Here is a 25,459-nt window from a genome sequence, read left to right as displayed (position 1 = left end):
CTATATACAATTGCCAGGGCCTGAGACAAGGCAGCCCCCTCTCTCCCATGCTATTCATCCTATGCATGGAGCCTTTGCACCGCTTGTTTGAGTGCGCGTGCACAGCCGGACTGCTTGCCCCTCTCGCCAGATCTGGGCTGCAGCAGCGTGTCTCCATGTACGATGACGATGTCATGGTGTTCCTGAAACCATCAGTGAGAGATATGCGGGCATGCGCTACCGTGTTGGACCTGTTCGGACACGCATCTGGCCTCCGGGTAAACCTGCAGAAGATTGCGGCCTTGCCAATTAGGTGCACACAGGAGCATATGCAGACGGTGACAGGGCTGCAGGGCTGCACGGGTGGCTCTTTTCCTTGCCGGTATCTCGGCCTCCCGCTCTCAATAAGGAAGCAGACGGCTGCGCAGTTCCAAAAGATGGTCGACCAGATGGCAGCGCGTCTGCCGACCTGGAAAGCCGCGACGCTGCCCAAGAGCAGCCACCTTCTGCTGGTCCAGTCTGTCCTGAGTGCTATCCCAGTTCACTCCATGCTCGCAATGGGGTTGCCGCCGAAGACCATCAAGGCGATGATCAAAATCTGTAGGGGGTTCCTATGGTGTGGAAAGGAAGAAGCAGGTGGTGGCAAGTGTGCCGTGGCATGGGAATCATTGAGTAGACCGAGGTGGGCAGGAGGACTTGGAGTTCCAAACCTGCGATGGATGAACATCGCCTTGCAAACCAAGTGGCTCTGGCTACAGCGTATTGATCACTCTAGGCCATGGGTGGAATTCAAGTTGAACATACCGGAGGAGGCCAGAGGGCTCTTTTGGGCAGCTGCGAGGATGACCATTGGTGATGGACGTACCTCCCTTTTCTGGGAGGACCGATGGCTGACAGGATACCGCATACAGGAGCTCGCGCCAGCCGTATATGACAGAATATCTAAACGGACGAGGCAATCCCGAACGGTGGTGGATGCCCTAACTGATGCAACTTGGGCCCGGGACATCGGCCTGGACATGGACGAGCATGCGCTAGCACAGTTCCTTGGGCTTTGGCCCCGGGTGGAAAGCGTCGCACTATTGGAACACACGCCATACAAGTTGACGTGGTCATGGGAGAAGAACGGAGCCTTCTCGGCGCGATCGGCCTACGCGGCAGGATTTGCAACGCTTCAGGTCTCCCCCACGGCAGTTTTCACATGGTCATCGCATGCACCCCTGCGCTGTCGATTTTTCGCATGGCTGACCCTTCAAAATCGGGTGTGGACCTTGGATAGATTGGCGAGAAGAGGCCTCCCACATCAGGAACGCTGCCCGTTTTGCGACCAGGACGATGAAACACCTCCTCATTTGGTGTGTGTTTGCTAGAGAAACCTGGGATGCGGTCTGCCAGGCGACTGGCATCATTGACGAGGCCCCAACAGCAGCGGATGATCTTCTGGCCTGGACTACTAGACCTGCGTTGGGCGGGCGGCATGCCAAATCCTTGCATGCACTATATCTCCTGATCATGTGGGAATTGTGGAAACACAGGAATTCTATTGTGTTCGAGGGGAAGACATCGGACGTGCGGGCACTTTTGCGGAGGATCGCCGCTGAGTGCGCGGTGTGGATGAAGGCAGGGATCATTCATAGCGACTTAGAGCCCTGGATGGCTGGGATAGGTGTGTGAGCAGATAGGGAGTAGTCCACGTTTTTTCTTTTGTCTTGATGGGTGGAGTGCGATTGTGAATGTAACGCGAACTATGTAAACTGTGGATGGGGTTTCTTCACCCCTCTCCTTCTTCAATATATGATACGCACACTCGTGCATATTCGAAAAAAAATATTTGACAATATTTACTTGTTTAGGACAACAACATTGTGTCGACCGGTATCCTACTAAGGTCATGCTGACCTCTCATCACGTGCAGTGTTGCACGAGCAGATCACACATGAGTTGATTCGAAGGGCATCCGGCTAACGACGCTCCAGAAAAAACAAATCAGCGCTCCCGCGTCGTCCCCTGATGCTATTCGGGTGGCTCCGCTGTCGCCGTCGTTCTAGGCTGCCGCCACGCCCCCCCCCCCTCCCCCCGTTCCACAGTTCAACATTAAACATAATTAACATAAAATATAAAATAAAAATAAAGCGCCGCCCGCGTGCTGCTGCCATGCCCGTCACCGCCTCGTCACGCGCCGCCATTGTCGTCGTCATCGCCAGTGAGGTCGATGTCGTGCGCCCTCTTGCGGCCGAAGCTCCACCGCACAATGGCTGCGGCCGCCTGGCGACCTCGAGGAAGGGGAAGGGAGAGCTAGGGTTTGGGTGTCGGGTTTCGAGGAGGCAGCGGTGACTGGAGTGGGAGCGTGGACAGTGACCGGTCCACGACTTCCCATTTAAAAAGGACGCCTACCGTGCGCCTGGGCGAATGACATGTAGGGCCGACCACGCGTGCGCATTTATATTGGGCGGTGGGAGGTAGGTGGTCGCCTGCCAGGCGGCCTCGAAGCGGACGAGCGGCGCGTCCGTTTGCTGTCCGCCTGGACCCAAACCGGGCGCATGTTTGCGCTCGAAATGGGTCGGGCCGAACACAAAACGGACAAGATGGGTCCAGGCCGTTGCGCGCTGGGCCGCGGGGTCTGTCCGTTTTTTCCCAAACGGACGGGGCCGGACGGGGTGGGGTCGCGCGCTGGAATTGGCCTGATACACTGGTGTGGAGCAGATGATCCGCTGCAGTAACGGTGCACTCGAATGCGAATCTGGCATCCGACGCAAATCCGCCTTCCGACGATATGGTCTACTGTGCCAACTAGATTGGACAGAGCTCTCGTTGGTGACGTGGTGATGGTGTCCTCCGTCATTGGTGTTGATTACACCGGTCTGCAGTGGCAGCTTCGCCACGGATTGCGGTGACCACCGAAAGATCTTCGCGGGGATTCTTTTCTTTCCAGATCCGATGGTTACCTTCGGCAGTGAGATGTAATCTATGAACGATACTTGACGCAAGGTATAGGTGTGTAGTGGCGGCGGACACACATCGCATGTTGCTGTTAAGATAGAGGAAAAGTGGTGGAGATAACACATGAGTGACTTCGATGATGGTGCTTCTTGAACACCCGATCTCGAGTCCCGGGGTAAAAACCCAGGTTTGGCCGAGATGGTTATACCTGACAATGGCGAAATCACTACCTTGTTGAAGGCATTGTTCGGATATGCTCAGATTGGTTCTTTAGGGTGAAAACCTTGAACCTGGCTTTGGTGGTTCGGTCTGGTGACGAAGACGTGTGTACATCTCGCTCCCTTTCTAAAGGTGTTGTCGTTGAAGAACATCGTCGCCCGTATGGGTCATGAGATAGTTGGTGCAGATAAGGTCATTATTATAGTTCACAAAACAAAGATTTGACGGCCTTGGGTATTTTTTTTCCTTGCTTAGGCGTAGCTTTAGTCTTATATGACTTTGCTATTTGCCGGCTATTTTTTTTGTGTGTGCGTCAGTCAGGACCGGCCCTGAGGGGGGGGGGCAGGGGGCGGCCGCCCCGGGCCCCCAAAATCAAGGGGCCCCTCCACAGGTATACAGGTAGGCTTTGGCCCAACATATTTTGGGTGATAAAAAAATTTATATGGGCTGGATGGCTGGGCCTCATGCGGCACAACAGAACGTAGAACACGCGAGCCAGCGATCGATTCTTCCTAGTTTGTACGTGCATGTCGAAAAATAAGGAAGTGTTTGATCCTTCAGATTTGTTTGTTCCAAGATTAGTACGTGCGCATCTAAAAAAAGAACTGATTGATCCCTTCCATCACGCATGCATTCACGCCGCGGTTCCCAATTTTGCAGCGGCCGCGAACGCGTAGTCTTCGCAACTGCACGCTCGGCGCTCCTTCTCCCTTTTCTCCTCAATCGAATTTTCCTTTGTAATTCAGATTGTCCGATGTCAATTCCCTGGGCCCTGTCGTCACAACCCCTCTTTTCTCTCCATCCATCAATGATTCGACCATCCGAGGTATATCCTATAGTCTTACTGCGTTTCCTAGTAAATCCTAGAAGGTGAGAGGGCTTTTCAAGTTATATATTCTTTTGGGATTGATATGGTGATTACTTCTTTGGAAGATAGATTTAAAGAACTCGTGACGTTTAAAGAAATATTCAGATTTTTATTGAGTTCGGGCACCCTGAGATCATTGAATGATATGGAACTTCAAGAGTGTTGCATCAAGTTTGCAGAAACTTTGTTTCTTGACGGTTCATGTGATGTTAAGTTATATGATCTTATTTAAGAATTGAAGATTATGAGATTCATTTTGTGAGATGATGCAACGTCTACTATGTAGATTTTTGACCAAGTGAGAGAAACTAATTATTACATATCACATCTTATTTACTGTGTAGGTGACTATCACATCGATCGAAAGAAGCTTTTCGAAATTGAAATTACTAAAGAATTATCTGAGGTCAACAATGACGCAGCAAAGTTTAAATGGTTTGACAACATTATGCAATGAGAAGAAATTATTAGATGATATTGACATCGACCACATCAGAAGTGACTTTGCATCAAGGAATATTAGAAGAAATGTTTAAGGTAATATGCATAAATTATTTGATATATGCATACTGATTTTAGAAGTGTTATTGGTAATATTTCATATATACTTATGTTCATTTTTATTGTTATGATGTCTATATTAAGGGCCCCAAATTTTAGTCTCGCCCTGGGCCCTCAAAATCTCAGGACCGGCCCTGACGTCAGTGTTGGGTGTGTGTGCATCCTAATTATGTAGAGGCCAGGTGTGTGCTTTTTGTATTTGTATCCTCTTGATGCTTTATATTGAGTAAATAAAATCCATCCATTGTCAAAAAAATGTGCAATGTTGCACATTACCTTTTGTATCTTGTTTTTGAGCCCTACGAGTATGGAATAGATCTTATAAAAGTTCGGGGAATAAGAACGCCGCATCCAGGCGGACATGTGCCCACGAATTACTCTTGCCGGTGTTTGTCGGCACGATATCCTTTCACTACTTAATTTTGATGCTGCCATTCCTCTATTCTTCTTTTCACGCCTAAGCAAGGGTTTAGGTTCTACCAATTCCAGTTAATTCCTTACTTTCCAAATATAAAAAGAATTGTCCCGAAAAAAAAAGAACATACTAGAGATTGCAGGCATAGTTTACACCAAGTGAGAAAACAAAAGTCAAGGGACATGGTCCCAGCCAGTGTTGTACAAGGTGCGAGTGTTCAGAGAGAGAAAAACTGCCAAAACTAACCGTGGAAGTTTCGGGTGTCATTTAAAAGTAAAAGCAAATTTGGCATGAAACTGCCAACATATATGGGAATCATACCAAATAGGTCCTAATAGGTAGACCATTTGGGTCACAATAGATCAGCATCTAGGAGTACAACAAAATCTGAGAACTTAAAACAACACACCGTTGCTGAAGAACAGAGCAGAACGGCTGGCATTGCAAACATGCCAAATAAAGGGCCCAAAGTTTGAAACAAGGGAGATATTTCAATAGGAACATTCTTTGATGTGCAGACAAGTCATCCACCACCACAGATGTGCAGAAGATCAATCAATTATCATCTTGATATTTGTTGCGCAAGGTCCTCAAACATGCAAAAGGAACTACCTAGCGACACTGAAGAACCAAAATCTGAAGTTCCATGTTTCAGTCTGAGGATACCAATATGGTTGCAAGATTTTTGTCCAAAAAAGTACAAGTATTAACCCAACATAACGTGTTGAAGCTAGGCTCCAGAGACAATCGACGTGGACTTCAGTCGGCCATCGGGAATGGCAAAAAGCATGATTGGTTTCGATGACCCGACAAATGGAACATCACACCTGTAATAGCCTTTCCTTTCGAGCTGTATAACTTCTCCTCGCTTGATGTTCCGCATGTTTGGGTCTCCAAGAGCTAAAGCTTCTCGTCGGGTGCATGGGTTAAGATTTTCAAGAAACTTCTCACCTCCGGGTTTATCATCTTCTCCCAGTTGAAGCTGCAAAAGTGCCACATATTAGTAGGACTAAAAGAACATGTAGATGTACCACTTAGGAATGAGGATTGACTGAGACAACATGGACACATTGATGGAAGAGACAAGTTCGCCAAGCAACGCATAGTTGAACGTTAACAGATTAATAAGAAACTAATGCAGCAAATAGGTAGTATAAGAAACGGTTCTGGTGCTCAAGTGACCGCAACCCTACCAACATGAACATAGAACATGATGCCTCACCTTTTTATTGATGATTAGGTAGTCAAAATCCACCAAAGAGAGAGACACAAGGTCTTCAGTATCTGATAGCCATGTTAGCTTCAGCTTTGTCATCTTCACTGACCCGTCAGGATGGAGCTCACCAACTAGTTGAGTAATTGTTCCATCATCTGTCTTGATTTCTTTAATGATAACACTTCCCCAGTCCATCAAAGTGACCTCCTCACCCACGCTAATGGCTGATGCATCAGCATACTCTAGCCAAATTCTGTTTGCGAACGTTATAGCCTTATTTCCAGCACCCTTGCATTTCTTGTGCCTAGGTAAAATTCTAATGAATGGTACCTCTGGGCCATTAGTGAGTATCAAGGGCACACTTTTGTCCTTCAGCACAGCAGTATGCCTTCCACAGACTGGATCAATTATCTTCTTGTTGATTGTCCAGAGTTTATCCCATTCCATGAGATTCAGATTCTTTGAAGCACCCTTCACAAATAGGAAATGCAAAAAAAGAAAGGAGAGTTTAATAACTTAAAACTCACACATAAATACGGAGTAATAGATAAGAAGAGTAACTCATTAGAAGATTACCTGCTCGAGTATAAACTGGATCAAGGCTTCAATCTTCAAGCCACGACGTAATATGCCTTGTACAGTGGGAAAGCGTGCGTCAGTCCAGTCCTCCACCTTCTTGTTTTGTACAAACCAGCGAAGCGTGCGCTTGCTAAGAACGGTATAAACCATATTCAGTCTGCTGAACTCATAGAGTTCAACCCTCCGCAGCCCCATGTCCTGAAGGATACGGTAGTACTGTGCGTTCCGATCATGATACTCACTTGAACGAAGAGCATGAGTCACTCCTTGCAATGCGTCAACAAATGGGCATGCAAAGTCATATGTTGGATAGACCTTGTATTTTGAGCCAACACGATGATGGGGATCAGGGTTGCAACGGTAGTAAACAGGATCTCGAAGTGATTTGTTGGGGTCCTGCATGTCAAGTTTACCACGCACACAGCACTGAGTACCCCTCTTGGTACCATTAACCATCTCACTCCACAACAACAAGTTCTCCTCAACAGTGCTGTTTCTACATTTAGATTCCACACCGTCCCTCCTTTCAGTATTCATGTTATCCTTGGGTGTATCATCAACATATGCCTTTCCCTGCTTAATCAAACATTCAGCCATCTCCATTAGCTTTGGGAAATAAACCGATGTGTATGTAACTGCATCGTATTGAACCCCAAGCGTCTCAATATCCTTCAGGACGTTCTCAACAAATTCACTGCTTTCTTTTGAAGGATTTGTGTCATCAAATCGAACTAAAAGACGTCCTTTATATCTATCTGCAAAATACTGGTTCAACAGTGCAGCCTTAGCATGCCCAATGTGGAGATACCCGCTAGGCTCTGGGGCAAAACGTACGCAAACCTCCCCAACTTTTGCACCTGGGAGATCTATCTCATGAACTGAGATATTTTCCAAGCCATGCATCTTTTGGTTCAGGCATGGTGCGGGAGATTTGCCAATTGCTTGCTTTCCAACATAAGCAGATGTAACTTCTTCTAGTGCATAGTCTACAGCCACGTTGTTGAACCAACGGACAAGGTTTTGGTACTTACTTGACCTCCTTAAACTTTCCCATCGTTGACCAGCTCCTGAAGAAAAGAGTTGTAACCTCCAGGGTAAGACAAAGGGAGGGAACATTATAAACTACAGATGGACGAAAGAAGCCAGAAATTACCTCTGAGGTTTGCCCACACTACAATATCAGCAACTGTCAGACCATGACCAACCAAAAATGTTCGAGATGCCAAGTATCCATCAAGAAATGAGCAAGCAGCATCGAATTCAGAGCCTGAAAGAATGAGTGGTGCGTACTCGAGCCATTCATCAACCTACATGGGCATAATAACAATGGCAACTTAGTATATGCCGAGATGATTCTTGAAAATCATTGACAGGCAGCATATGTGGAACAGAAACGTACACGTGCTGCCTGAATAGCGTCCTCGCCATAGAAGCTGGAAACAGATGTAGTACGGGCAATATAACGAAGAACTGTGTTGACGCCATGTATAAAGTCCCTGTACAGAATCATGATAGATTCATTGAGACACTACAAATTAACAAACATAAATACTGCCAAGGACAATGAGTAGTGGAAAAGCACGTTTCAGGAAAAAAAACTCTTTTTTGTTGACCCATAATGTTCTAATGGTCGTCATTTTCGTCAACATAATTTCTTACAATCACAAATATTATTACAGTGAAGAGATTAAAGAGAAGAGGTACTTCAAGCATAAATCATGATAACATCATCCATAGTTGACGTCAAAAGAAAGCAAATGAGTAATCAGAGGGGGGAAGTCAAAGCCTAAATATGTACACTGAAAGGTAACCACTTACCCAGAACCAAAGTGTAGTGTGGGCACTGAACCTGATGGGAGGCAGGGATCAGTGGTTATGGGAACACCTGCAATCTTAGCAGCAGAAATGATGGAAAGTGGTGGGTTGTCCTGGGGGAATACTAGTTTCGCGGCCATTGCCTCCATCAAGTCGCTTACAATAAAACAGAGCAGGAATCTGCAAATAGCAGAAAAACATTGTGAGCCAATGCATATGTTTCACTTCACATATTTATCTTTTCCTTTTCAAGAGCAGCAAATGTGCATCGACCCCATGAAATAATGTAGCAAATATGTTAACTCAGACTTACATATTTGAAAATTAGTCAAATCAAGCTACTTCAGAAGACCCACACATGGTAAAACAAGAAAATAACAGGTACAACAATTAAAATTTTCAACAATAATCTTCTTTAAGCAAAAATGCGAACTGTCGATAAATATGGCATGAGTAACAGCTGTTATTAACTGAGCAAAAATGTACTATAAAATGGCAATATCAATGACCATATACATCAATAATAGTAGCAAAATATCATTGTGGCAATATCTCTAAGAAAGACTACAAGCAGCAAAGGAAATTACAATATGACTTCACGATCCCTTTTTGGGAAGAGATTGATGACATCCTCATCTTTCACTTGCTTGAAGCTCTCTCAACGAATGTAACGAAGCAATTGTTCAAATATTCATCACCCTTTTTCTTTCTTAGTGGATTGTTCACATATTTCAATGAGGAAAATACCCTCTCAACACTAGCAGTGGGTACCGGAATCAAGTTCCAAAGCTGCCAAATCTACTTCGACATCTTCATCATCAAATACACAAAGTAGAAATCAGTGGCAGTGGCATGGACTGATGGACATTGGTCATTGGACAAACAATTTCGATGTACAACCAATTAGTGAAAATAATAAAGAGATGTAGTGGTCACTAGGTTCATTATGTCTATCTGGCAATCAGTGAATCACATAAGTGACAAATGAATCACATAATAAGTAGTTCAATTTCACTGGTTTACAAGCAATCAGTGATTATCTTCTACAGTACTACTTTCTAGTAGCAATCACAGGCAATGACATTGACAAAAAAAAATCTTCAAATATGTTTAAAAACAGAGGGGGGAAATACCTTCGACAGAGCCACGGAGGCTGGACTGCCGGAGGTGGAGACGTGCCGTGGAGGGCGCCTGCAGCCCTGCAGGGCGAGCCGAGCAGGGGAGCCGCGGAGGCCGGAGGGCAGAGGCGGACTGGCCCCTGGCCTTGGCGGCAGGGGGAGGCCTGACCGGACACAGAGTCACAGACTCGCGGAGGGGAGGGAAGGGGAGGGAGTGACGAGAGGGCCGGCCGTATGGGAGGGAGAGGGCCTGCCAGGGGTTGAGCGGGCAGGGAGGAGGCGGCGTTGGGGCTCGACGGGGCGGCGCGGCGGCGGGAGAGAGGAGTAGAGGGGCCGGCGGTGTCCGTGTAGCTGGCGACAGGGGTTTGCGAGGGCCGGCGGTGTCTGTTTATATATTGCCCAAGCCCAAAGCGGTTTCGTTTTTTTCGCTGATTTTCCTTTTCTTTCCAGTTCCGTTTTCCTTTTCTTTTCCTTTTTCTTTCGAGGATTCCAGTTTCGTTTTCAGTTTTAATTATTTTTTATTTTCATCTTTGTGCTTCCGTTTATATAAACTAGATGATGCCCCGCACGTTGTTTCGGGAATATTTTGCAATATTTCAATGAGGTTTTTGGTTACATGAAACACCAATATTTGAAATAATAGTTTTTGAAAGTACAAAAAAAATTGATGTAAATAGCACAATAGAATGGAATTTTACATGCATACATGGTTGCATGGTGAAGTAGACTTTTAATATGCATAGTTGCATGTTGAGGTGGTCCTTTTTCTATGCATGTTGAATGATGAGGGGGCTAGCTATTTAGATATAGAAGATAAATTCGATTAAAACATTTATAAATAATTCAAATTTGTAGTGACGCCGGTCGCCGACGCGGTGGACGACAAGAAGCCATCCATGGTGACGGACAAGCAGGGCGGGGATAAGGAGCCACGCCATGTCGATCCGGCAGTCGTGATCGTGGAATAGTTTCGATCCCCGGCGCCGCCAAAAGAGCCACGGCCGGACGCGCACCGCGATGATCGCCTCCTCATCAAGCTTCTGTCTGTGGCCGTAGCACCTGCTTTATCATCGCCTTCTCCGACAGCTGCACACCTTGCCTCATCCTCTCCTCCCTCTCACTTCCTCCATCCATCACGCTGCTGACTGCCACGGCGCCGCCGCCTCCACCACCATCATCTCCGCCAGATTATCTTTGGAGGCGTACAACTGCATACATTAGACATGGAGACTGGGGATTTGGAGTTGGGCTGGTCCAAAAGAAAGAGATGCGTTTGTTTCGGGAGGAAGGGATAAAGTGCAGGGTCATTTTCGTCCAAATGAGCATGCGGCTGCTAATACGCACTACATTTCGGAACTTCCCTAGAAAATTTATGCACACTATATATCGGAACAGAGGGAGTATAATATAAGTGTGCATCATAACTATGGAGAGGTTGGATGTGTACTTGTTATGATTGTATCCCTGATGTTTCATTATAAGTCAATAAAAAACACCCTTTGTCGAGAAAAAAAAGTAGTTTTAAATAGTGTCTACACCTTTAAAAAACGAAATAGATAAATCCCGAACATTTGATTTTTAAGCATGCTAATCCAAACTCTTTTCATGTCAACTTTAGTTAAGGCGATGTTGACAAACATGGTAATTTTTTGACAAAAAATCGAACTGGAACAAAGTCGCCATGTGTTAACAACTAAAGCTGCCACCTCGCAGTAACTAAAGTTGCCATCAAAAAACGTTCGGGATGACATGCTTAAATTCCGAATGTTCAGGCTTATTGAGGTCCTTAAAAAATGTTCACATATTTGTAAAAAGCCATGTACTTGAAATTTGTTCGCCTATACTAAAATAATAATGCTTGTGTTTTCCAAATAATGTTCATGTAGTTCTAAATTCCCCTAAAATAGTATTTTTAAATAGTGTCCACACCTTTAAAAAATGTTCACGTATTTTTAAAAATCCATGCACTTAAAATGTATTCGCCTATTACAAAATGTTGGTGTAATTACAAATAGTGTTCACATCTTTAGAAAAAAATTGTTCGACTAGTTTCAAATTGTGTTTGCACCTTATAATTTTTTTAACACGTTTCAAAACAGTGTGATATGTTCAAAAGTGTTCACACATTTTTTGGAAAGAATGTTCACGCAATTATAAAAGTGCCCGTCCATTTAAAAATAGTCATGTACTATGAAAAGGTTTTCTAGAAAGAAACGATCGTGCGTTTTAAAAAGGTGTTCATTTATTTAAAAAGGTTATCATGTAATTTAAAGTTGGTTCATGCATTGCAATTTTAGTGTTCACGTATACTAACATATGAAGCGTTTTTAATATCCTATACATTTTCAATACATTAGAGCATATTCAGCAGGCGACTCAAAAATTCCCCCAAGCGTCCAGGTGAACGGCCTGATCACTGACTTGTCAACACATATCTAACCCTAGACGGGCACCTCAAACCAGCCTCAAACATCCTGGTTGACTGGCATCCCTTATATCTAGCCTAAATTTGGGCGGATATGAGAAGCCCGGAGGCATCCGCCACATCGGATCCGGCCCACTCCACTCCATTCCTTTCCTTTTAGCCCCCAAGCTCACTTTCGGGGGGCTTCAGCATGACGAAGAACGGATTTGACTCCAACCACTCCGGATCCGTCGACTTGGATGGTCGTCCATGACGAAGAAAGATTTGACTCCAACCACTCAGGATCCGTCGACTCGGATGGTCGTCCGCGTTGCCCTTCATCGCTCCGGGAAGACTGCGCCCGACCGATGACCTCATGCTCGGTTTGAAATAACATTTCAATTCAGACAACAGAAACTACGAAGTATAATAATTCATTATGAATATACAATTTTTTGATAATAATTGTTTTGTAAACGAAATCCTATATACTTAAGAAGTTCATCCCCACTACTTGATTTATTTCAACATGCAGCATAGACACCTCAGCATTCATTCACATCAAGCCACGTCACACACCTCATGCAGTCCACCTCTTTTTTTGAGGGAATGCAGCCCATCTCCTAACATAACTAGCAAAAATTATAATGTGAAGGGAGGAGATTCCACGGGTTCTCTTGTGCTTTCAGTCAAAAAATCGATCGTACCATATCCATGACATGCAACGACGGCCCAAAAATAGCATAGAATTCCCCGCTAGGCTCCCCGCTCCTCGCCCTAGCCCTCGCCGTCGGTGGCCACTCCGGCCTCGACGTCCACCCTCTCCCCGGCCCTCCCGGCCCCGCGCCCGCCTCTGATGGCTTCCCCTCCCCCCGTCGGCCGGTCTCGCGAGCTCCGCTGGCTGGAGGCCAGCCCTCCGTCCGCCTTCCCGTCGCCCCGGTTGTCCTACCGCCAGGTGTTGGGTGCCGGTGCTCTGGCGTCCCTCGAGCGCACCCCGGTGGCCGCTGACGCCCTGACCCCCTCCCCGCCGTCTGCCTCCTGCCCTCGGCCCCGCTCTGAGGTGGGCCTGGTATCTCTCCCGCCCAGCGACGCCTCCGCGGACGAGGCTGCCGGCTGGCAGGTCGCGGGCGGAAGCCGCCGTCCGCGCCGTCCATCGCGGCGTGCACGTCGGCCGGCTCGCGGTCCCAGGCCGCCGCCTTCTCCGCCCTCGGATGTGTGTCCCCGCCGCCTGAGCCCCGGGCATGTGCGCGCGGAGTGCCGGCGGGATGTGCGGTGCAAGCGCTTCCGCTTCTTCGGGCACATTGTGCGCTTCTGCGAGGCCCCCCGCCCCTCTCCCCCGCCTGGCGCACCGGCGGCCAAGCGCATCCGGGCTGCCTCCCCTCGCTCCCCCGGCAGGTCTGGGTCCCCGGGGACCACGGTCTCGACGCCCTCGTCCTGCTCCACCCCCGTCGCCTCGCCCGCGTTCTCCGGTGCGATGCCCCCCCCCCCCGTCTGTCTCGGCCGCGTCGTCCGGTGCGGCTGCCCCTCCTCTTCGGCCACCCCTCCCCCGGGCGTGGTCCCTCCAGCGGCCCCCCTCCCGCCCCTGGCCATGTCTGGGCATCCCTCCCTGTGCCCGGCCGGCGCACTATGCTTCCTCGGCCGCTCTGCGGAGATCCGGGTTGCCGAGGTCGCTCTCGAGCGTGCGCTCATCGTGATCGTGGCAGGCAACCGTTCTGGCGTCGGCCGCTCCGACGTGGCGGCTGCGCTCAGGGACCGCTTCGCCCTCACTGAGGACGCGTTCTCCGTCCATGCCCGCCCTGAAGGCGAGTTCTTGGTGCGCTTCGCCAAGGCGCGGGACCGTGCTCGCGTGGCGGAGCGTCCCGTCCGCACTCCTCGCTTCCGTCTCCTGTTCCAGCCTTGGAGTCGCTCCGCCGGCATCGAGCTGGTCTCGCTGCGGCTGCACGTGGAGATTGAGATTCACGACATCCTAGAGCATGGCTGGCACCACTCCTCTGCCGAGCACCTCCTCTCCCCGTTCTGCATCATCGACTACCACGCGCCTGAGACACGCGACGGGTCGGACATGGCCGTCTTCCGCCTCTCGGCGTGGACACCCAACCCCGACGCCATCCCTCGCTCCTCTGAGCTCTTCCTCCCGAAGCCTGACGTCGTCTGGCCGGAAGCCAACCCGGACGTGGCGGAGCGCCTCGCCGTCCATCTGCTTCGCTGGCCGGTTTCCATTCACGTCCGGCGCATGGAGGATTTTCGGCTCCCTCCTCCTCCCCCCCATCGCCGGCGGATCCCAGTGTCAACCCCGACCACTCGCCGCCGTGTCCCCCGCCCTGGTCGGCATACCACAGCTTCACCCATCAGGGGGGGGGGTCCTCTCGCTCGTCATCCTGGGGGCGCCGGGCCTGCCGCCGGCGGCCGGCGCCACGGGCTTGCTCCTCCCTGTCGCGGGTGGCAGGGCATCCTCGGGCCATGCCCGCCTGTGCTCCCACCGCGTCACGCGGGCCCGGTCTCACGCAGGCTGGGCGCTGCGTCAGCTCGGTCAGGCTCGGCCTTGGCTGTTTCTGCGGGCCCTGCTGTGGCTTTGGATAAAGCTGCCGATTCTATGGGCCCTGCCGCGGCTTTCGCTAAAGCCGCCGATTCAGTGGCGCGCCTCGCCCAATCGCCCGAGCCGAGTTCAACCGCCCTTGACCGGTCCGCATCGCCAGCTGTTGGGGCCGCCTTGTCGCCGATCCATTTGGAAGCCGCTGTCCTGGAGGACCCTATCTCCCCCCCCCCCCGTGTCTCCCCGGCCATTGGCCGTGCGTCGCCTGCCCATCAGCTTTCAGGCCCACGGGGAGTTTTGTCCGGTCGTTCGGGCTCACCCTCCCAGGAAGATTGCTGGGCCCCCTGCCCACGCCCCTACCGCTGGCTCGCCCCACTCTGCGGTTGGCCGCGCGTCGCCTGCCTCAGATCCCCGTATGATTCGGTCTCCCCCTGCGAGTGGTTGCGCCTCGCCCGCTTCAGATCCCCAGATGATCATGTCCCCTCCTGCACAGAGGGACGCGCTGGTTGATTCCCACGGCCGGTCCCGCTCCACACCAATGGTGGACCCTGCCTTGCATGCTGCTGATCCCGAGGCCATGATGCGGCCTACGTTGCTTTCCCTGCTCAACTCGACCCAGCAGGCGACCGATCAGGTCCTGCCTAATCCCAAGCCCGCTCCCTGGCGCTGTCGCAACGCCGTCCCGCCCAACTTCACACTGCGCAGGAGTAGTCGCATCGCCAAGACCGACTATGGGTTGGATTCTGAGCTGAAAGCAAAGCGTGTTCTTCTCCGCCGGCTTGGGATTCTCGAGGATGATGGCCGGGTGGATGATGCCATCCTTGCCAAGTATGCCCAGCTCTTCACGCGGCCGCTCACGGAAGACGTTTCCAGGCCTTCGCTGACTACTACGGCTGGCAGATCCCTCGGGGCGTCACGCATCTCCTAGATCATGCGCCGGTTTAGCCGTTCCTTGTCCCCTCTTAGGGCTTACCTCTCGGTACCTATGCAGCTCCCCATCTTCTTCATGGATTGTTACCCTAAATTGGTATTTTGGAATGTGTGGGGCCTCAACTCCCGTGCGAGACGTACGGCTATTCGGTCCTTGGTCTCATCTGTCTCCCCCTCGATCGTCTGCCTTAGCGAAATGAAGCTTGTCATGATCACCACCGCTATTGTTGTTGAGACCTTGGGTCCCATGTATGGAGGCAATTTCTTCTTCCTCCCAGCTTCCGGGACGCGTGGTGGCATCCTGGTGGCATGGCGTGACTCTGAGATCTCCCTGTCCCGTCCGGAGATTGGCGATTTTCACGTCTCCGCCCTCGTCACCCCCGTCTCTGGTGGGCAGCATTGGTGGCTTTCCTACGTCTATGGTCCCCAAGATGACGCGGCCAAGGTGGAGTTTCTTGCGGAGTTGCACAACTTCCGCCTCACCTGCGCGGGCCCTTGGCTAGTTGGCGGCGACTTCAACATGATCCTTTCTTCTGCAGACAAGAATAATAATCACCACCGCTCCATGAGCCGTTTTCGCCGCTTCATTGCTGACATGGAGCTCCGTGACATGTATCTCCATGGTCGGAGGTACGCTTGGTCGAATGAGCAGGACTCCCCCACTCTCGTGCGCAATGATCAGGTCCTCTGCACTCCTAGTTGGGACGCGTGTCAGCCTAGTTGCTCTCTCCGCTGCCTTGCCTCGACGACCTCTAATCATGCCCCGCTCTTGGTGGATTGTTCCCAGTAGACGGGTGTTTGCAGGCGCTTTCACTTCAAGCGTTTTTGGTTGAAGCTCGATGGCTCCAGGATGTGGTGGCGGAGGCATGGAATGCTGAGCCTCCAGACACCGACCCCTTCCGCCGGTTGTACCAGCGCCTCAAATTCATAGCTCGTCGCCTCCAAAGTTGGAGTGCACGACGAGTAGGCGTGGTTTCTCTCCAGCTCCAGGTCGCATGTGAGCTCATTGCCCGGCTTGATGCGGTGATGGATCTGCAGCCCCTCTCCCCGCTCGAAACTTGGTTGCATAGAAGCCTAAAGCTCAAATGCCTTGGTCTCGCATCCCTTGAGCGCATGATCGCCCGGCATTGTGTGTGTCTGTCCTGGCTCCGCGAGGGGGACGCTAACTCTACCTTCCTCAAGATCCGTGCCTCTCACCGTTTCCACAAGAAGAGGATCTGGCACCTGCGTGTGGACGACGCGATTGTTTCCGATGAGGCCGGTATGGCGGAGGCTGCTTTCCATCACTTCGCCGGCATTCTGGGTGCGGCTGATCCGCGCAACTCCACCCTCAACCTTGAGGCTTTTGATGGACGTTCCTTCGACCTTTCGTCCCTCGAGGTCCCTTTCTCCAAGGTTGAGATTTGGGAGGCGGCGAAGCAGCTCCCGTCTGGCAAGGTGCCGGGCCCCGACGGCTTCACGACTGAGTTTCTTTGCGCTTGCTGGGACGTCATCAAGAAGGACATTTGTGATGCTTTTGATAAGATTTTCCGCATGAATGGCATGGGCTTCCAGAAGCTCAACGAAGCCTTCATCACCCTTCTTCCCAAGAAGCTTGACGCTGCCTCGCTTTCGGACTACCGGCTGATTAGTCTCATTCACCTCCTAGCCAAGCTCTTCGCCAAGGTCTTGTCACTCTGGCTCGCTCCTCATCTCAATGCCATGGTTTCTCCCAACCAGAGCACCTTCATCAAGGGCCACAACATCCATGACAACTTCATCCTTGTTCAGCAGACCGCCCGTCAGCTCCACAACATACGCGCCCCGCGTGTGCTCCTCAAGCTCGACATTGCGAATTCCTTTGACTCGGTCTCCTGGCCGTTTCTCCTCCAGGTCCTACGCCACCTTGGCTTCGGTCCTCGATGGCGGGAATGGATCTCCATTCTCCTCTCCACCGCCAAGACCCGTGTTCTGATCAACGACAGCCCGGGCCCGCCAATTCATCATGAGAAGGGCTTGCGACAAGGCGACCCTGTCTCCCTGATACTTTTTGTGTTGGTCATCGACGTCCTCAACTCCCTCCTTCAATTTGCCACTAGCTCTGGCGTGTTGCGCAGCCTCACCGAGCGCAGGATGGCCTCGAGCATCTACTTGTATGCTGACAATGTGGTCATCTTCTGTCACCCTGACCCGCACGATCTCATCGTCGTTCGTGAGCTGCTTCGCATTTTTGGTGCTGCCTCGGGCCTCCACACGAACTTCCGGAAGTGCTCTGCCTCGCCTATCCAATGCTCGGCCGCGCAGTTGGCGCAGGTCGAGGGCACGCTCTCCTTCCCGGTCACGCACTTCCCGATCACCTACTTGGGAATTCCCCTCTCGGTCCGGAAGGTCTCTGCGGCTGCTCTCATGCCCTTGGTGGAGCGCATGGCCCGCAAGCTTCCTACTTGGCGCGCTTCGCTTCTCTCCCGTGGCGAGAGACTGACCTTCGTTTGGCACGTGCTTGCCGCCATGCCTACTCATCTCCTCATGGCCATGGCTTTGCGGCCTTCCATCCTGAAGAAGATCAACCACATCATGCACGAGTTCCTTTGGCACGGCGGCAGTGACTCCTCGGGCAGTGGCATTCTTGTTAGCTGGTGCAAGGTGTGCCGTCCCCTGGAGCACGGGGGCCTAGGCATTCGGGACCTCTAGCTCAAGGGCATTGCTCTCTGCGCTCGCTAGCTCTGGTTTAAGGCCACTGACGACACCAGGCCGTGGAGACATCTCCACATCCTGGCTGACACTAATGTTCAGGCCATCTTCAACGCTTCCACGACGTGGACCGTGGGGGATGGCAACTCCTGCCTCTTCTGGACGGACAGGTGGATCGATGGGCAGTCCGTCGTCGATCTCGCTCCGGCTGTGCTTGCCCTGGTCCCCAAGAGTTTCCGGCGGACGCGCTCCGTTGCGCAGGGCCTGCTGGGCAGGGCCTGGATCTCTGACATCCGCGGCGCCTTGGGGCCTGCGGCCCTGGTGCATTACGTGGAACTCTAGCGACGCCTTCAGCATTTCCCCCTTTCCTCCGACCCCGATGAGCTTCGTTGGCGTTGGACGAGCAGCGGCTCCTACTCCGCCAAGTCCTGCTATCAGGCTTTGTTCTTCGGCTCCACCATTGCCCCACACTGGAAGCTCATGTGGCGGACATGGGCCCCTCTCTGCATCCGGTTCTTTACCTGGCTGGCTAGTATGGATCGCTGCTGGACTGCTGTAAGGCTTGCTCGCCATGGGCTCCCGCACGATGATCTATGCGATCTATGTGCTCAGGAGCTTGAGATGATCGACCACCTGCTCCTCCACTGCTCTTTCTCCAGGATCATTTGGCATGAGATCTTTGCTTGGTGTCGTGCCCCGACCCACGTCCCCTAGGACCTGGAGGTTTCCTTCCTGGACTGGTGGTCGTCCTCGGTTACGGCTGCGCCTACCGCCATGCGCAAGGGGCTCTCCTCCCTGCTGCTTCTTGCCGCATGGTCTCTATGGCGCCACCGCAACGCTTGCATCTTCGACAACGCTCGCCCCTCCACAGCGCTTCTTCAAGCTATCAAGGACGATGCCAGAATTTGGGCCTCTGCCGGCACAAAGACATAGCTAATCTAATGCCTCCTTGAGCTCCTTCGGGCTGAGCATCCCGTGTTCTGCTCGTGTTGCCTATCTCTAGGCCTCTTTGCGTATGTAGGGAGCGGCTACCCCCCCCCCCCCCTCCCCCGTGTAACACTCTGTACTCTTCTACCTATCAATGGAATGATACTCGATCGTTGCGTATTTGCGAAAAAAAATTATAATGTTACGGCTGCCGCTCGATTCCTGCCTGCCACCATCCTAGCCATGCTCAAAAAAACGGCAATCAATAGGTGCATGCACTGGTTCTGTGGAATATAGGATCATCTAGGGAAAACTATTCGTTTCATCCGGCTGATGTTATGCGAAGCGTAAGTCGCCTCATTTGTTAGCCACGTGTCCCATGGCCCCGCAATGTGCGTCGCTAGTTTATCTATACACGCTTATCCATCCGCACCGCATCTCTTCCTCACTACTACTAGCTCTTGCTGCCGCCCACGCGCAGCCAAGTCCACAAGCACGCCGGTCGCCGATGCTTGCTCCAAGCACGCCGTCGCCGTCTGTTGCAAGCACCACTAGGAAAGCTACAGGCGTACCACCGTGCCGCACACTGCTGGAAGGTCGGAACTGCTCGTTGTTGGTGCTCCCAGGGGCGGCGCTCGATGCTGCTACAAGGGGAGGGGCCACCGTTGCTTTTCCATGGAGCGGCCCATGGTGATCCAGAGGCCACGATGCTGCGTTCGGCCACCACCGCAGCTACGCGGGGCATCCGGTGAGTAGCACAACGCCGCCACCTGCTGCTATGCTGCCAACGATGCTGCCAGGGGCGGCCATGCAGCGAGCGGCGCCGACCATGCTGCAAAGCGGCGTGCGATGAGCTCGCGAGACATGTTCTGGCTGGTACAAGAAGCCTCACTGGTCATACAACGCTCGCCGCATTGCAAGCGCGACAGAGAGCGGCGTCGACCATGTTGCAAGCGGCGCGAGCTAGCGAGCTATTATGTAGTTGGTGCACAATGGTTCACCGGCGTCGACATGAGCTCATGGACTGTAGCAGCGCCGGGTGCTGCAAGGGTTCACCGGTGAGATAATGGAGCATCACCGGGGCCATCGGAGCATCACCGTTGTTGTGACCGCTGCTGTGATGGAGCATCGTCGGTGGCTGAACCTTGTGGGCACTGCAATAGAGCATTGCTGGAGCTATAGTGTAGCATCATCGGTGATGCGGTGAAGCATCGTTGTGCCACCGAAACCTTGCGCGTGCTGCAATGGAGCATCGCCGGTGATGGAACCTCGCGAGTGCTGCAATGGAGCATTGCCGGGGCCGCCGGAGCATCGCTGGGTCTACGATGAAGCATCACCGATGTTGTGTTGGAGCAATGCTGGGGCCACCAGAGCATCGTTGGTGCTGCATCGAAGCATCACCGATGTTGTGTTAGACCATTGCTGGGCCGCTGGAGCATCGTCGGTGCTGCATCAAAGCATCATCGTTGTTGTGTTGGAGCATCGCCGGTGCTAAAACGAAGCATCATCGGTGTTGTGTTGGAGAATTGCTGGGGCCGCCGGAGCATCGCTGGTGCTACAATGAAGCATCACCGGTGTTGTGTTGGACCATTGCTAGGCCGCTGAGCATCGTCGGTGATGCATCAAAGCGTGTTGTGTTGGAGCATTGCCGGGCAGCCGGAGCATCGCCAGTGTTGTGTTGTAGCATTGTCGAGGCTACCGGAGTATCGTTGGTGCTGCAACGAAGCATCACCGATGTTGTGTTGGAGCATTGTCGGGCCGTCGGAGCATCGCCAGTGCTGCAACAGAGCATCACAATTGTTGTGTTGGAGCATTGTCGGGCTACCGGAGCATCGCCGGTGCTTCAGTGGAGCATCACCGATGCTTCAAGGGATGGTCGCAGCAGCGAGCGCCGTTGTCGCAACCTGGCGTTCTACCTGTGGCCGTGCATGGCGAGCTCGTGGGCATTTTTCTATGAGATTGTAGGATCAAAGGTATGTCTAGAGGGGGGTAGATTAGACTACTTGACCAAATAAAAATCTAGCCTTTTCCCAATTTTAGTTCTTGACAGATTTTAGCAACTTAGCACAAATCAAGCAATCAACCTACACATGCAATTCTAAGAGTATAGCAGCGGAATGTAAACAATTGCATATGAAGGTAAATGGAGGAGTTTGAGGAAGCAAACGCAATGGTGACACGGAGATTTTTTATCCGTGGTTCCGATAGGTGGTGCTATCGTATATCCACATTGATGGAGACTTCAACCCACGAAGGGTAACGGTTGCGCGAGTCCACGGAGGGCTCCACCCACGAAGGGTCCACGAAGAAGCAACCTTGTCTATCCCACCATGGTCGCCCACGAAGGACTTGCCTCACTCGGGTAGATCTTCACGAAGTAGGCGATCTCCTTGCCCTTAAAAACTCCTTGGTTCAACTCCACAATCTTGACGGAGGCTCCCAAGTGATACCTAACCAATCTAGGAGACACCACTCTCCAAAAGGTAATAGATGGTGTGTTGATGATGAACTCCTTGCTCTTGTGCTTCAAATGATAGTCTCCCCAACACTCAACTCTCTCTCACAGGATTTGGATTTGGTGGAAAGAAGATTTGAGTGGAAAGCAACTTGGGGAAGGCTAGAAATCATGATTTATGTGGTAGGAATGGAAGATCTTGATCTCAACACAAGTGTAAGTGGTTCTCTCTCAAAAAATGGATAGTGAAAGTGTAGGCATGTTCTGATGGCTCTCTCCACAAATGAAGTGTGGGTGGAGGGGTATATATAGCCTCCACACAAAATCTAACCGTTACACACAACTTACCAAACTCGGTGGGACCAAATCATTAAACTCGGTCAGACCGATTTAGTTCATAATGTTACCGTTAGGCATTTCGGTGGGACCGACATCATTAGGGTTAGGGCATAACGTAATCTCGGTGAGACCGATTACACAAACTCGGTGAGACCGATTTTGGTAATAAGCTAACCAGAGAGTTGGTCAGCCAAACTCGGTGGGACCGATTTGCTCATCTCGGTTGTACCGAAAAGTTACAAAAGGGAAACAAAGAGTTTGCATTGCAATCTCGGTTTGACCAAAACGTTACGAAAGGAAACAGAGAGAGTACAATGCCATCTCGGTGAGACCGAGATCCCTATCGGTGAGACCGAAAAGACTAGGGTTTCTGGCAGTGGCTATATCAACTAAACTCGGTGGCGCCGGATAAAGAGTTTCGGTAGGGCCGAGTTTGACTTTTGGTTTGGGACATATGTGGATATGAGGAATTAGTTGAGGGCTTTGGAGCATATCACTAAGCAATTTGAGCAAGCAACTCATTAAGCAACACCTCACCCCTCTTAATAGTATTGGCTTTCCTATTGACTCAATGTGAACTTGGATCACTAAAAGTAAAATGAAGAGTCTTGTGCTTTGAGCTCGAGACAATCCTTTTGTCCTTAGCATTTTGAGGGGTCCATGTTTCTCATCCATGCATGCCAACCATTGAGCTTTCCTGAAATATTTATCTTGAAATAGCATTAGCTCAATGAGATATATGTTGTAATTAATTACCCAAACCACCCAGGGATAGTTGCACTTTCAATCTCCCCCTTTTTGGTAATTGATGACAACATATAGATCAAAGCTTCGACAAATGATAATGAGATTGGAAAACATCGTCGCTTTGAGAAGTATGTGATAAGTAAGAGCTCCCCCTAAATTTGTGCATTATTTAAAATTTGCTTTGGACTGCAAATGCACAATGTGTTAGGATCATGGGTTACTCTTTCATGTCACATACAACTTGGTGGAGTGCTTAAAATGATAGAAGTTAAAAGCATGCACTCATCACCAAGCAAGTGAATGATCATAAAAGGATATAAGAGATAATATCATCCAACAAGCATTAAGGTAGCATATGACCAAACACATGATCATCCAAGTATCACACAAACGACATAGTGTATCAAGCAAACACACAATAAAGTTCAAGCAAAGCAAAGAGTAAAGTTCAAGCAAAGCAAAGAGAGACCAAAAAGCAACACTCTCTCTCTGTCGAAGACTATGATCTATACATTTTCTCCCCCTTTGGCAACAAGTTACCAAAAAGTTCATAAAAATGCATAGTGCTAAATGACTCTCAGGCTTGGTCTTCATGAGGTGGCGTTGAGATGACTCCAAGGACGAAGGCTTCTGTTGATGTAGCTGGAGCTGGTGGAGCTGATGCTGGAGCTGGTGGAACTGATGCTGTGGCTGCTGGTGCTGATGTAGTAGCTCTCGAATCTGTGACAGGCACTTCAACGGATCTCTGGCTCCTGGGCACTCTATGAAAAGCATCTGTAGTAGACTTCCCTTCTTCTCCTCCACTTCCTCCTGAAGTTGCTCAACTACTGATTGGATCTTAGTTACCTTGACATCAAGATCATAAAATTTCTGCTCAATGATCCTCTCCAAGCTCTCCTGGTTTTGAGTCAGGGTGTCCAATCCCTTCTCAATCCTCAAGGTGGAGGCAATCAAGTATCCAAGATGATCTTGCTTGCTCTTCAAGAAAACCTGATATACTTCTTCGGCTATTGGCATCTTTGCAGCTTTTTCTGCCTTTGCCTTCTCTCTCTTCTTATGTGCTTGAGCTGATGATGGTTCATTATCATCCATCACAACAGTGTTGTCCTCAAAATCAGGGTAGATGGGTAGGTGCTCCTTATCCAAAAGATATTTGCCTTTGCCCATCTTGGAGTTGATGAGCTCTTGAATGTGTGGGGCATATCCACCAGATCTCTTTTGATCAGCAGCAGTCCTTTTGATTGTCTCTACAATCAGACTCATGACTTTGAATTTCTGAGGCACATCAAATATATGCAGCAAGTTGATTGCATGTCCTCTGATCATTTTGTGATCACCTGACTTGGGCAGCAAAGTGTGCCTTAAGATCCAGTTGATTGTAGGGAAACCAGACAACATGTAATGTATAGATCCAAACTTATGTGTCTCTAGAGCAGCATCTGGGATCTCTCTGTACATACTAGCCACGGAGTTGTGATCCTGCTTCTTCTTGGCATAGACATCCAAGTCATCTTCACTTTCCTTTGGAGCATTGATCAACTCACTACTAGAAATACCACTACTAATGGCGCACCTAATATGGCCATTAATGGCGCATCACTGGTGCGCCACTGACAGCACGCCATTAGTAATTTTTACTAATGGCGCACCAGCTGGTGCGCCATTAGTATCTGGTATACTAATGCGCACCACCTGGTGCGCCATTAGTATATGCGAGGGTGCGCCATTAGTATGCCTCCCAGTTGGCATGTACACCCAGGTGCTTTGGCATACTAATGGCGCACCACCTCTGGATGCGCCATTAGTAACCGCAGCATACTAATGGCGCACTACCCGGTGATGCGCCATTAGTATGCACTGTCATACTAATGGCGCACTGTCGTGTGATGCGCCATTTGTATGAATATTAGGTTTTTTTTATTTTTTTATTTTCTGTTTTTTGCACAGGTTACAAAATGTATAATTTGACAAAATATAGACAGCACACATCAACAATAGATTCATCAAATACAATAGAAGATTAGTCTTTGAATACAATTCATCATATTAGTCTCCGAATACAATTCATCATATTAGTCTCCGAATTAAAAAGACCGAACAAAGATAGAACATTATATTACAAGTCTCGAGACCGCGAGTAGCGAGTTTGTCTTCGCATTACAAGTCGATATCGATCATCTAAACTACCATCACATAGAAGAGAGCTGCGGTCATCACGATGAGCATCATCACGATGAAACTCGTCTTCATCCGGTTCCTCCAACGCTCCCTCCCCTCTCTCGCTAGATAGCGGGCGTATCTAGATTCGGCCTCGGCCCTAGTGGTGTACCCTTTGTAATTGTTACCGCTGAATCGGTGAACCTGTCTCCGACACTCCTCCCAGTCATCGTAGACTCCGGGAACCTTACCCTTGTACACGACATACGTCGGCATCACTATGCACTAGCCAAACGAAACGTTAGTACCAATTCACAGACAATACATAAGCAATATATAATTATGCAACAGAACGATCGGAAGAGAAAAGCAAGACATTAATAGCATCGATTACATCTAAGTTGAACGACTCTCAAAACCAAAGAGACATACTACAAGTTCATTAAAGTTTAATTACAACATGAGCCAATCGATGTTTCAGAACTAGACAACTCGACTCAAGGGACCGGAGCGTGGATGAAGCCGCCGTCTATCGTGGGAGTCATGAAAGAACGGGCGTTGTCATCCTGCATTTGTAGCATTGTGTC

General features: G+C 50.3%; 1 protein-coding gene across 1 annotated transcript; it reads right to left on the bottom strand.

Moving 5' to 3' along the window:
- Positions 1–5,524: 5,524 nt before the first annotated feature.
- Positions 5,525–10,059, bottom strand: LOC123140811 (glutamate--tRNA ligase, cytoplasmic). The gene is made up of 7 exons (XM_044560093.1): positions 9,726–10,059; positions 8,596–8,772; positions 8,177–8,273; positions 7,931–8,084; positions 6,775–7,844; positions 6,205–6,669; positions 5,525–5,964 (listed from the first exon to the last, which is right to left on the bottom strand). The coding sequence occupies exons 2-7, from the start codon at positions 8,739–8,741 to the stop codon at positions 5,713–5,715; spliced, it is 2,184 nt and encodes a 727-aa protein (XP_044416028.1). The 5' UTR covers positions 8,742–8,772; positions 9,726–10,059; the 3' UTR covers positions 5,525–5,712.
- Positions 10,060–25,459: the final 15,400 nt, after the last annotated feature.

Source organism: Triticum aestivum, chromosome 1B, assembly GCF_018294505.1.
Source record: "Triticum aestivum cultivar Chinese Spring chromosome 1B, IWGSC CS RefSeq v2.1, whole genome shotgun sequence".
Lineage (NCBI taxonomy): Eukaryota > Viridiplantae > Streptophyta > Magnoliopsida > Poales > Poaceae > Triticum > Triticum aestivum.
Note: the sequence above shows the minus strand (reverse complement) of the source record. Positions and strands in the feature narration are given on the sequence as shown.

Excerpts from the sequence above, each read along its gene's own strand:
- LOC123140811 (XM_044560093.1), bottom strand. The coding sequence starts at position 8,741 with ATGGAGGCAATGGCCGCGAAACTAGTATTCCCCCAGGACAACCCACCA. Across the intron at positions 8,274-8,595 it reads ACACTACACTTTGGTTCTGG|GGACTTTATACATGGCGTCA; the intron begins GTAAGTGGTTAC and ends GATTCTGTACAG. Across the intron at positions 6,670-6,774 it reads TCCAGTTTATACTCGAGCAG|GGTGCTTCAAAGAATCTGAA; the intron begins GTAATCTTCTAA and ends CTATTTGTGAAG.